At 44.3% G+C, this 13,237-nt stretch overlaps 1 protein-coding gene across 1 annotated transcript in view; it reads left to right on the top strand.

The window, feature by feature from the left end:
• KRI1 (KRI1 homolog) overlaps window positions 1–13,237 on the top strand; it is a 48,245-nt gene that overhangs the window by 19,994 nt on the left and 15,014 nt on the right. The window contains exons 10-15 of the mRNA XM_073622573.1: window positions 5,871–5,997; window positions 6,781–6,876; window positions 6,972–7,142; window positions 9,013–9,088; window positions 9,180–9,295; window positions 11,387–11,537. Of these exons, the coding sequence (XP_073478674.1) occupies window positions 5,871–5,997; window positions 6,781–6,876; window positions 6,972–7,142; window positions 9,013–9,088; window positions 9,180–9,295; window positions 11,387–11,537 (737 nt within the window). The remainder of the gene's footprint in view (window positions 1–5,870; window positions 5,998–6,780; window positions 6,877–6,971; window positions 7,143–9,012; window positions 9,089–9,179; window positions 9,296–11,386; window positions 11,538–13,237) is intronic.

Here is a 13,237-nt window from a genome sequence, read left to right as displayed (position 1 = left end):
ATGCTGCCTAAGGACCAGAGGTCTTTTTCCAATTTGGCACTGCGTCGCTTTAACTGCTAATTGCGCGGTCATGCAATGCTGTACCCAAACGAAATTTGCGTCCTTTTCTTCCCACAAATAGAGCTTTCTTTTGATGGTATTTGATCACCTCTGCGGTTTTTATTTTTTGCGCTATAAACGGAAAAAGACCGAAAATTTTGAAAAAAAATGATATTTTCTACTTTTTGTTATAAAAAAAATCCAATAAACTAAATTTTAGTCATACATTTAGGCCAAAATGTATTCGGCCACATGTCTTTGGTAAAAAAAATGTCAATAAGCGTATATTTATTGGTTTACGCAAAAGTTATAGCGTCTACAAACTAGGGTACATTTTCTGTAATTTACACAGCTTTTAGTTTATGACTGCCTATGTCATTTCTTGAGGTGCTAAAATGGCAGGGCAGTACAAAACCCCCCCAAGTGACCCCATTTTGGAAAGTAGACACCCCAAGGAAATTGCTGAGAGGCATGTTGAACCCATTGAATATTTATTTTTTTTGTCCCAAGTGATTGAATAATGACAAAAAAAAAATATTTACAAAAAGTTGTCACTAAATGATATATTGCTCACACAGGCCATGGGCCTATGTGGAATTGCACCCCAAAATACATTCAGCTGCTTCTCCTGAGTATGGGGATACCACATGTGTGGGACTTTTTGGGAGCCTAGCCGCGTACGGGGCCCCGAAAACCAATCACCACCTTTAGGATTTCTAAGGGTGTAAATTTTTGATTTTACTCCTCACTACCTATCACAGTTTCGGAGGCCATGGAATGCCCAGGTGGCACAAAACCCCCCCAAATGACCCCATTTTGGAAAGTAGACACCCCAAGCTATTTGCTGAGAGGCATGGTGAGTATTTTGCAGCTCTCATTTGTTTTTGAAAATGAAGAAAGACAAGAAAAAACATTTTTTTTTTTCTTTTTTCAATTTTCAAAACTTTGTGACAAAAAGTGAGGTCTGCAAAATACTCACTATACCTCTCAGCAAATAGCTTGGGGTGTCTACTTTCCAAAATGGGGTCATTTGGGGGGGGTTTGTGCCACCTGGGCTTTCCATGGCCTCCGAAACTGTGATAGGCAGTGAAGAGTGAAATCAAAAATTCACGCCCTTAGAAAGCCTGAAGGCGGTGCTTGGTTTTCGGGGTCCCGTACGTGGCTAGGCTCCCAAAAAGTCTCACACATGTGGTATCCCCGTACTCAGGAGAAGCAGCAGAATGTATTTTGGGGTGTAATTTCACATATTCCCATGGCATGTTTGAGCAATATAACATTTAGTGACAACTTTGTGCAAAAAAAAAAAAAAAAATGTGTCTCTTTCCCGCAACTTGTGTCACAATATAAAATATTCCATGGACTCGACATGCCTCTCAGCAAATAGCTTGGGGTGTCTACTTTCCAAAATGGGGTCATTTGGGGGGGTTTTGAACTGTCCTGGCATTTTATGCACAACATTTAGAAGCTTATGTCACACATCACCCACTCTTCTAACCACTTGAAGACAAAGCCCTTTCTGACACTTATTGTTTACATGAAAAAGTTATTTTTTTTTTGCAAAAAAATTACTTTGAACCCCCAAACATTATATATTATTTTAAAGCAAATGCCCTACAGATTAAAATGGTGGGTGTTTCATTTTTTTTTTTTTCACACAGTATTTGCGCAGCGATTTTTCAAACGCATTTTTTGGGGAAAAAACACACTTTTTTAAATTTTAATGCACTAAAACACACTATATTGCCCAAATGTTTGATGAAATAAAAAAGATGATCTTAGGCCGAGTACATGGATACCAAACATGACATGCTTTAAAATTGCGCACAAACGTGCAGTGGCAACAAAATAAATACATTTTTAAAAGCCTTTAAAAGCCTTTACAGGTTACCACTTTAGATCTACAGAGGAGGTCTACTGCGAAAATTACTGCCCTCGATCTGACCTTCGCGGTGATACCTCACATGCATGGTGCAATTGCTGTTTACGTTTGACGACAGACCGCCGATTGCGTTCGCCTTAGCGCGAGAGCAGGGGGCGACAGGGGTGCTTTTTTTTTTTTTTTTTTTTTTTTTTCTTCTTTATTATTTTTCTGCTTTTTTTATCTTCTTTTTAAACTGTTCCTTTCATATTTTTTTTTTTTAATCATTTTTATTGTTATCTCGGGGAATGTAAATATCCCCTATGATAGCAATAGGTAGTGACAGGTACTCTTTTTTGAAAAAATTGGGGTCTATTAGACCCTAGATCTCTCCTCTGCCCTCAAAGCATCTGACCACACCAAGATCGGTGTGATAAAATGCTTCCCCAATTTCCCAATGGCGCTATTTACATCCGGCGAAATCTAAGTCATAAAATGCTCGTAGCTTCCGGTTTCTTAGGCCATAGAGATGTTTGGAGCCACTCTGGTCTCTGATCAGCTCTATGGTCAGCTGGCTGAATCACCGGCTGCATTCTCAGGTTCCCTGTTGAGACAGGAGAGCCAGAGAAAAACACGGAAGACGGTGGGGGGGGGGGGCATTCCCTCCCACGGCTTGTAAAAGCAGTCTAGAGGCTAATTAGCCGCTAGGATTGCTTTTACATGAAAGCCGACCGCTGGCTGAAAAGAATGATACCAAGATGATACCTAAACCTGCAGGCATCATTCTGGTATAACCACTCAAAGTCGTGAATGGCGTACCTGAAGACAAAAAAATGGTTAACAATAAAGCACAGTAAACGGTAAAGTATAAAAAATTGCATACCTGAAAAACAAACATGATAAAACATAACAACAATAAAACATTGCAGAATAGAATACAGTAAAAAAGAGCAGAACAATAGAGAGAGAATAGAGAGAGAGAGATCAATAAAACGACAACTATTTTTTTTTATTTTATATATATATTTTTTTTTTGACACTTTTTTTGTAACTAACTTTTGTAACTGTAACCGGTTCCAGGTTCGGGTCTCTCAAAATGCGATGGCATCTTGGGAGACCCTGTGAAAGTGTGCCTAGTCTGTGCAATGCTGTACCCTACGCTAATACTCAACTAGTGAATGGTAGCGTTCAAAACATTCACCAATGCAAAGACCAGGATTGTCAGGACAGGAGGGACAATAATAGCGGGTGTCACGCCTATATCCGCGCTTCCTGCAGACACAACATCTTTTTTGGGGGGGTTCGTTGGGTAGGGGTACTCGGGAGGACATAAAGAAAATGCCTCTCATGCAGCCGACTGCATTTGGTTGGGGATGTGAATGGGGGAAGTACGGGCGCTGCAGAAGTGGTGGGTTCCCAATTAGGATTGGCGAATGCAGCAGGAAGGGCACTATGGGCACGACGGGCCTGTGTTTGTCTTTTTGGTGGCAGCGGGACACTACTTGTGCTTGCCACCTCACCAGCTTGAACTGCACTTATGGGACTGGCCACGTCACCAAGTGTTGCTGCAGTGCTGGTTTGACTACGACCGGGGTGTACTAGGGCATTGGTGCTTGCCAGTTCACCAAAACGCTACCAAAAAAACTGTTAGCGATCGCAGGGATCAGGCCTGACTCTGCGAACGCTGCAGTTATGCGTTTAGCGTTTTGTAAGTGACAGTGATCGATCGATACTGCACTTGGGTGGGCTGGGCTGGGCCGGGCGGAGGGGCAAAACGCAGGTGCTAGCAGGTATCTAGGCTGATCCCGCTAACACTGCGTTTTTGGGAACCCTAAACTGCTGGGGACGCTAGTATAGATCTGATCGGATCAGATATTGATCCGTTCAGATACTATACCACTAAGGGAGGTGTACGGTGCGTGCGTGGGTGTTAGTGGTACTGGCGCTAACCTGACGCTGCCTGGGGCTGGTGCTTGCCAGTTCACCAAAACGCTACCAAAAAAACTGTTAGCGATCGCAGGGATCAGGCCTGACTCTGCGAACGCTGCAGTTATGCGTTTAGTGTTTTGTAAGGGACAGTGATCGATCGATACTGCACTTGGGTGGGCCGGGCCGGGCGGAGGGGCAAAACGCAGGTGCTAGCAGGTATCTGGGCTGATCCCGCTAACACTGCGTTTTTGGGAACCCTAAACTGCTGGGGACGCTAGTATAGATCTGATCGGATCAGATATTGATCCGATCAGATACTATACCACTAAGGGAGGTGTACGGTGCGTGCGTGGGTGTTAGCGCTACTGGCGCTAACCTGACGCTGCCTGGTGCTTGCTTGCCAGTTCACCAAAATGCTACCAAAAAAACTGTTAGCGATCGCAGGGATCAGGCCTGACTCTGCGAACGATGCAGTTATGCGTTTAGTGTTTTGTAAGTGACAGCGATCGATCGATACTGCACTTGGGTGGGCTGGGCCGGGCGGAGGGGCAAAACGCAGGTGCTAGCGGGTATCTGGGCTGATCCCGCTAACACTGCGTTTTTGGGAACCCTAAACTGCTGGGGACGCTAGTATAGATCTGATCGGATCAGATATTGATCCGTACAGATACTATACCACTAAGGGAGGCGTATGCTGCGTGCGTGGGTGTTAGCGGTACTGGCGCTAATCTGACGCTGCCTGGGGCGACACATATCACCGCCGGGCGATCAGGGGGCTAAACCTTTATTCGGTAATAAACGGCGGGTGCCCTGACACTATAAAAAATAAACGAACTAACCAGCGTCACCCGTAACACTTATACGGTGATCAGTGGTGAAAGGGTTAACTAGGGGGCAATCAAGGGGTTAAAACATTTATTAGATAGTATATGGGGGTCCCTGACGCTATAAAACGCTGACGGCGAACCTAAATATTTACGTCCCTAACTAGCGTCACCAGCGACACTAATACAGCGATCAGAAAAATGATCGCTTAGCAACACTGGTGACAGGGGGTGATCAAGGGGTTAAAACTTTATTAGGGGGGGTTAGGGGGGTATCCTAGACCTAAAGGGGGGTAATACTAACTGTCCCAACACTGTAACTGTCACAAACTGACACCATGCAGTAATCAGAAAAAAAAAAAAAAAAAAACCTGCTGGTGTCAGTTTGTGACAGGGGGGGGGGGGGGTGATTGGGGGGGGATCGGGGGGCGATCGGGGGGGGGATCGGGGTGTTTTGTATGCCTGGCATGTTCTACTGTGTGTGTAGTGTGTTGTGCACTTACATTGATGTCTTCTCCCCTCGGCGCTGGAACGGAATACCGAGCTGAGGGGAGATGACATCATTTCCTTTGCTGCTGTTTAGCATACAGCAGCAAAGGAATGTTCCCATTGGCCGGCGGCGATCGCGAGGGGGGGGCCACGAACGGATGGCCTCCCCCTCATCTCGGATCGCCGGGGAACAGAACGGGACCGCCTCGGGCGGCGGGGGGGGGGTCCGATCGGACCCCCCACCCGCGGAAGGCAAATCACGTACATGTACGTGATTTTGCCTGCCCGTGCCGCTTTGCCGACGTAAATCGGCGTTAGGCGGTCCTTAAGTGGTTAAATTAGTTGTATAATTTTTCCAAGTAAATAAAAAAAAAAAAAAAATAGTTGTATAAGCTTTTGAGCTCTTTTGTTCCTGGAATGAGTCAGTAATGAAGCCAGAGTCAGGCAGGCAATTAGCATTTTCAGAAGGCGATCAAACAATGGCACTTATTTTTTTTCAGATGTGATTTTAAAAGTGCCAACCTGACACTACCCTAAAGCTTCACTGTAAAGCGCTGATTATAGAGTCAGCTTGCCAATAGTCCCTATCATTTGCATAATGATGATTTAATTGATTAAATTTGCAAACAAGCGGAGCTTCTATTTGGGTGGAGCTCCGCTTTAAACTTTATAAAATCTACTGTGCAGTGTTGGGTTCACCTGAACCTCTTTGTAATAAAATTGTCTTTCAGCCCCCCAGCACTGGAGGAAGCACCACATGTCTCTGATTCTGAGGACGAAGGGGAACTTTTCTTGAAGAAACAAGAAGATTTTGAAAGAAAATATAACTTCCGTTTTGAAGAGCCAGAATCTGATTTGGTAGGTATAGCGCTGGTTGTACGAACTTGGGTTGGTTGTGTGCAAAGTGCAGCTTGTGGGCATTGTAATGGCTCTGTAAGTTGCTAGATAAAGAATGGGTGTAAGAGTTTGTCCTCTTTTTCTCATCTGGGAGCAATATTAGAAATGTGTTCTCATTGGATTTAGCAAAATTTTCCATTCTTGTCCTTTTTAGATGTTTTTTTTTTTTTTTGTCCCTCACTTTGGTCAGTCCCGATTTTCAAATCATTCCCTTTAACTCTTAGATAAAGGTTCTGAAAACGACAATTTTCTAATGACATTCTACAGGAGTAAAGCCAACTTAAGGGTCTTGTCATGCCAGTGACCTGTTCCTGGCAACGACTCGCCAGCAGCAGGATTGGTAAGGGACCACCTACGTTTTGATGCTTCTCCCTCATTAGCTAGACTAACGAGGAGTACTTCTTTCACTTCTCTTGCTAACGATCAAGATTCTGCAGCATTTCTGCCAGTGAGGGAGCAACACCTATTTCGGAAGGGTGTAAGTTGCACTATGGTGATTTTGTCGCTGATGAGGTATCTCTGGTGGCGGATTCACCAATGTGACATGGCTTTTAAGCAGCAGCCATCGTCAAAGGGAATTCAAGTTTTATCAGTTTTAGTGTTGGTGTTCTTTTTTTTTTTCTTGCCTTTTGATATGAGAGTCGTTGCAGTACTGAAATGCGAGTATTGTGCAAACACATATATTTTGTCTATTTATAATAGTTTATGCAATCTATAGCACAATTCTGGGTTTTATATTTGTAGATTAAGACTTTTCCTAGGACCATCGCTCAGTCAGTGAGAAGGAAAGATGATCGGAGGAAGAGGAAACGAGAGGAGATAAAGGAGAGAAAAAAGAAGGTGAGGCCAGGAAATTTTTCTGTGGGAGGGGAACAGATGAGTTGGGGGGAGCAGCTGGAATTACTAGTGGCCATTTTGTTCTGTCCTGTCTACAGGATAAAGAGAAGAAGGAGGAGGAGCTAAAGCAGCTGAAGAACCTGAAGAGAAAGGAGCTGCAGGACAAGTTGCATAAGCTGCGAGAGCTGACAGGAGATCAGAATCTTGGAGTTACTGAGGAAGACCTGCTGGAAGATTTTGACCCTGAAAAACATGACCAGATTATGCAGGTAAATGTTGTTCTTGTGAGAGAGCCTTCCTAACGGGACACTGTTTGCTCTTATCTGGAGAAGGAGAATGGATTAATGTTGAGAAATCTGTTGGAAGATACCTTCACGTTAAAGAGGAACTGCAGTCTGCTCACATAATTTGTAATAAAAACATCTTTGCCATTCTGAAGCTTCCCTCCAACCGCTTTGCATATTTTTTTTTTTTTTTTTTTCAAATATAGTTTTTATTTTTTACAGGCCCAACATGGGCTTAAACAGTACAATACATACACACATTGAAAAAGAGGAGAGGCATATTCATTTTGCATATTATTTTATATATGCTGCGATTCTGTACTTGCCAAATATGCTGCAGAAATCTCCCTCCACTAAGTCTGGCTGCAACTGTTTTAACTGTGGGCAGCTGAAGCTGCTGCCTGTTCACTTTCCTGGATTTACACACACGCACACCTCCAGCTCTGCAGCTCTCATTGGCCCTCTTTTGACTCATCTCCCTCCCTTCCTGGCAAACTCTCACATGAGAGAGAGCTGTGCATGATGTCATAAGCCTAGGCTTTTTACCAGACAAGAAACAGGAAGTGGGCTGTATAAGGTATTTACTGGCAGAAAATAAATGTTTTACTATCCAAAGCTAAAACAAGGGCAGAAGATTTAATAGGTGCAAAGTTGAAAAAATGACTGAACGTCCGCTTTAATGCTGGGGGTTCTTTTTTCGTGTTTTTTTTTTTTTTTTTTTTTTTTTTGCAACCTGCAAGATGATGTCATCATGTGCTAGTTTGCATCGCATTTTTCATTTATTTTTTTGGCCAATTTGTTATTGGACAGATTAAAAACCGCAAATCGCGGCAAAAATGCAATAAATGTTTTTTTTGTAGCTTCTCCATTTGAAGTCTATTGAAAAAAGCAAGAAAAGTATCACTTTGCGATTAAAGTCACTGACCCTTTCCAAAAACCCAGTGGCTGAAAACAGCATAGATGTGAACGTGTCTCATAGAAAACCATGTAGTATAGTACGAGTCTGCAAAAAGCATCAAAAAATGCATAGGTGCGAACCAGGCCTTACAGAAGCAGGTAACTGTGTAACAAAGTTTTCCAGCATGGATAGTTGACCTGAGAGAATCACCTGAAGGAAATCTCAGTGCCAGTCCACCTCCTGCAAAATAACAGGAAAATTAAAGGGTTTTTTTTCACCTTCACCCTGCATCCCTTTGCATTAAGGTGTAAAAACACCTGGCAGTCACCGGCCACCTAGACCCCCCCCCCCCCCCCCGTTTTACTTCCCTGAGCCCCTTCATATCTTCGTCGGGACGCACTCTTCCTCTCTCCATGGGATCCCGGCTCTTGATTGGATAGATTGATAGCAGCGCAGCCATTGGCTCCCCCTGCTATCAATCAAATCCAATGATGTGGGGGCGGGGCCGAGTCCGGCATTCGTGTCTGAACGCAAATGCTGGACTCGGGAGCGCACCCACAAGAAAACCCACTGGAGAGCTCTTCTGCTAGGGGGATATCTGACGTTTTGAGGAGCCGCGAGAGCCGCCCGGGGACCCCAAAAGAGGATGTTTGGGGCCACTCAGTGCAAAACGAGCTGCACAGTGGAGGTAAGTATGACAGTTTATTTAAAAAAAAATGATCCTTTACAATCACTTTAAATAATACATAATACATGCATTTGATTTAGGAGTCGGTTCCACTGTTATCACAGCAGTGGATAATAACTCGACACCTACACTTGTTAGAAAGGATGGCTGTGCAACCAATCAGAAGTCATCTCTCTTGTAATCAGATCTGTGAATGATTGCACTACGCATGTCAACATCAGTCGTACATTTTATTATATGACCTCCTGTATAACTGTTTTCTGTTGTAGAAATGCTTTGGGGATGATTATTATGGAGTAGAGGAGGATCAGAAGCCACAGTTTGATGATGAAGAGGAGTTGGATGGTGAGTCTTATGTTGGTGCCAGTTTTTTCTTTTCCTCTGTTTATTCTGTATATTTCTGGGCTCTGGTTTATGGCTCCTGACTCTTTTACAGGGGAGTGGAACTGGGATAACTGGACTGGAGCAGAAGGCGAGGAGGGGGCCGGTGAGGACAAGTGTGATGAGGGAGAAGATGATGCCGAACTTCACTGCGATGATCCAAACTTTGTGGTAATTCTGTGATTGTTGCTTTTTGAATTTGGAGGTAATTGTATCACCTGTTGTACCGTTCATTTAATACTCCATTCTGTGGTTATTTTGGGAACTGTGCTTTTGTGGCATGGCAGGTATCCTTTTAACTTTTATCTGTCCTAGCCAGGGCACTTTGCCTTGTAACCACAGCTCCACTTTGCCAAACCATATACCAAAACTTGTATTGCTGTTCAATGCACTGTAAAACTTTCCCCTGCTGCAGTACAAAGCACAGATCGGGTGCTGATGTTCAAACAAGCTTATCCAGTCTAGCTGAAATATATCCAAAGACAGAAGGTAGAAGCGCTGCACATCGGAACTCAGCCACTTCATGGAGAGGTAAAGATATGGCTTCAGCCTGAACTCCTGGCTATGCTTCTCTGACATGTTTTGTCAGGCCTTTGGGGCTTTATCATCGAGATCTCTATGATTAAGCTCTGTAGGTGGGAAGAAACATGTCAGAGGAGCATAGCCAGGAGTTCAAGCTGAAGCCGTATATTTACCTCTCCATCTAAGGGTTGGGTTCCGGTGTGAGACTTTTCCACCTTCTGTCTACAGGCTGGTCTTCTTTTGTAGAGTGACTGATATTATATCCTGTGATACAGACAGGTCACAGTTGCTCTCTCTTTGTGGCAGATTTTGTATCCACCCTCCTTGTAGTTTCTGCAGGCAGCCTGTAATAGGATTACCTACTGCAACCCACCTACAGCTCTAAATTCTGCCCAGTCTATGCACAGTCCACTGATAATGTCACTGCTACCTTTTAAAAGGCAATATCTTGATTTGCAAAGGCATTTGGGGCTCACAAAGTAGATTAATATCTTTTGCAACTAATAATGAGGAATATACAGTGGGGAAAATAATTATTTGATCCCCTGCAGATTTTGTAAGTTTGCCCAATTACAAGAAATGAAGGGTCTATAATTTTTATCATAGGTGTATTTTAAATGCTGGAGACTATCAACCAAAAATCCAGAAAAAAAACCACAATACAAATGTTATAAATTGAGTTGCAGTTCAGTGAGTAAAATAAAGCGTTTGTAAAGGTGTTTTTTTTTTTTTTTAAAAATAACAAACATGTTATACTTACCTTCACTGTGCAGCTCGTTCTGCACAGAGTGGCCCCGAACCTCGTCTTCTGGGGTCCCTCGGCGGCTGTTTCAGCTCCTCCCCGCAAGCATTCACCACCTTAATGCGAGCTCCCTCGCACGGTGGTGAGTGCTTGCGGGCGCGCTCCCGTGATACAGCCGGCGGCTATAGCCGCTCGCTGTATCACTCGGCCCCGCCCCCCGGCGCGCCGCGTCATCGGATGTGATTGACAGCAGCGCGAGCCAATGGCTGCGCTGCTTTCAATCCATCCACTGCAGCCAATCAGCGGCCAGGGTGAGCGGAGGAACAGATGTCGGGAACGCGAAGCTGACTTTCGAGGCGTCAAGTAAGTAAAACGGGGGGCCTGGGGGCGGCGGTTCTGTCAGAAGTTTTTTCACCTTAATGCATAGAATGCATTAAGGTGAAAAAATTTTTACCTTTACAACCCCTTAAGTATTTGATCCCCAAGCAAAACATGCCTTAGTACTTGGTGGAGAAACCCTTGTTGGCAAGCACAGAGGTAAGACATTGTAGTTGTTTACCAAGTTTGCACACATCTCAGGAGTGATTTTGGTCCACTCTTAAGGTTTCTTGGCTTTGGCTTGGCAACTCGAAGTTTCAGCTCCCTCCCTAAATTTTTTATTTTTTATATAGGATTATGGTCTGGAGACTGACTAGGCCACTCCATGACCTTAATGTGCTTCTTCTTGGGCCACTCCATCATTGCCTTGGCGATATGTTTTGGGTCATTGTCATGCTTGAAGTGTTCTGGCTGAGGGAAGTAGGTTCTCATCCATACATTTTACAATATCGTCCATTGGCCCCTCAGTGCGGCAAAGTCAGCCTGTACCTGTAGCAGAGGAACAGCCCTAAAGCAGCCCTTATGACCCTGTCATGGTTAGCTGTGATGACGTGTAGGGAAACACTATGTGCAGGAGTTGCACTGATTTACAATGGCAAGTTATTTCTTTTGTTCTTTAGATGGATGCAGACTTCAACCCTCAAGAAGCTCCTGCCCCATCACGTAAAGAAAGAAAGCGGCTACGGCTCGAAAGAGAGAAGAACGCCAAGAGGAGAAAGAAGTCCGTGTTTGCTGAAGCTGTGAGCAAAGACAAACCTGTATTTAATCCAGGTCAGTCAGACAGGCAAACATGAGTAATCAGTTAATGACTTAGATCATGGGTGCTCAACCTGTGGCCCTCCAACTGTTGTAGATCTACAAGTCCCATCACACCTCTGCCTTTGGGAGTCATGCTTGCAACTGTCAGTGGCTTGCAATGCCTCATGGGGACATGAGGATAGTTCCGCAATAGCTTGAGGGCCACAGGTTGAGCACCCATGACTTAGGTCTTCTGTATGGGTCAAATTTTGCACAATATGGCTGTGAATCTCCCACATACTGTGGCTAGTCCCAGACTTATCCTGGCATATGAGGACGACTGACTACTAAGTTAGGAGCCCTGTCCTGTTTAAAAAGATATTAGCTAATGGATCAGCTTTACAAATGTTGCCCAGTCTACTGTGACATAGGCTTATAGATGAAAACAGCCAAGACCTGACCAGGCCACCAATGTTGTACAGTATCAAGGTAAGGGATATCAAGCTTTGGGCCGTAGAACTTGTCTATCTTAATTCTACAGTACAGGACACGGGGAAAAGTATTCATAGATCAGGGTGTATTCACAGACCCTAGTTTATTAGGTAAGTCAAAATTCCACTTATGCTATTACCAAGGATGAGTTTACTTTTTAAATCGGAACTAAAGTTTTTTTTTTTTTTTTTAAATCCTGAACACAAATACTCTGAAATTACAAGGTACAAATAGTGCATGCATGCATTACTTCAAGTTTGTGTTTTTTTTTCATATATCGTTATCCATCCGGAATCTTGCACTCTGTTCCATTACCTGTATTCAGCTTTGCTGGGAGGTGATGAAAGTAGTGCTACTGTCTTAGAAGTGATGTGATCATTTTCTCACAGAGATTTCTCTCTGGGAACAACTTTCATTTATTACCAGGAACTGAGCTTGTGATCGGGCTGGTTCATACCAAGAATGGGTCACTAGGGTTAACTTGGGAATTGTCACAGGTCTTGCAGAGTAACATGCAGGGCTGGACTTACCATTGGGCTTGACTGGGCTCAAGCCCATGGGCCCTACCCATGGGCCCCAGCCAAGTGTACTCGGCTATACTTGGCTAGTTCCGCTCACAGTCCCGCCTAGTCCCACCCTATGATGGACAAAACACAGGGACTGGGCGTGAATGTGAGCGGAGCTAGCCGCGTACACTCGGCTATGTATGTATATCGGCGGCGCTCGGCTCCGCTCACAGTCACGCCCAGTCCCGCCATTGGACCTGTGTTATGTCCATCATAGGGCGGGACTGGGAGAGGAGCCGAGAAAAGCTGACAGGAGCCGAGATACACAGGACCGGCTCTTTTTCTCTAGGCGGCGCCATATTTAAACTGCAGTGACACTGACAAGTCACTGCAGTTTAACTGCAGCCTGGGCAAGGCTGCAAATGACACGGACAAGGCTGCAGATGGACACTAATAAGGCTGCAGATGGAGGCTGCAAATGACACTGACAAGACTGCAATGTCACTGGGCAAGGCTGCAAATGACACTGGACAAGCATGCAGATGGATGCTGTGCAAAGCTGCATTGATGAGCATTTAAATGTAAGTTTTTTTTCCTTAAATAGTTTTTTTCTTAAAATTCCTTAAACTCTTATCTACAGTGATGTTATGGCGGACAAACGGTATCAGAGTGGCGAGCTTAAAAGAAAACTAAAGGTTTAAATGTTAAATGTTTAGAAGGTAGGGCCCGAAAGTG

This window comes from Aquarana catesbeiana, linkage group LG03, assembly GCF_042186555.1.
Source record: "Aquarana catesbeiana isolate 2022-GZ linkage group LG03, ASM4218655v1, whole genome shotgun sequence".
Classification (NCBI taxonomy): Eukaryota; Metazoa; Chordata; class Amphibia; order Anura; family Ranidae; genus Aquarana; species Aquarana catesbeiana.
This window is presented reverse-complemented; position numbering and strand designations above follow the sequence as displayed.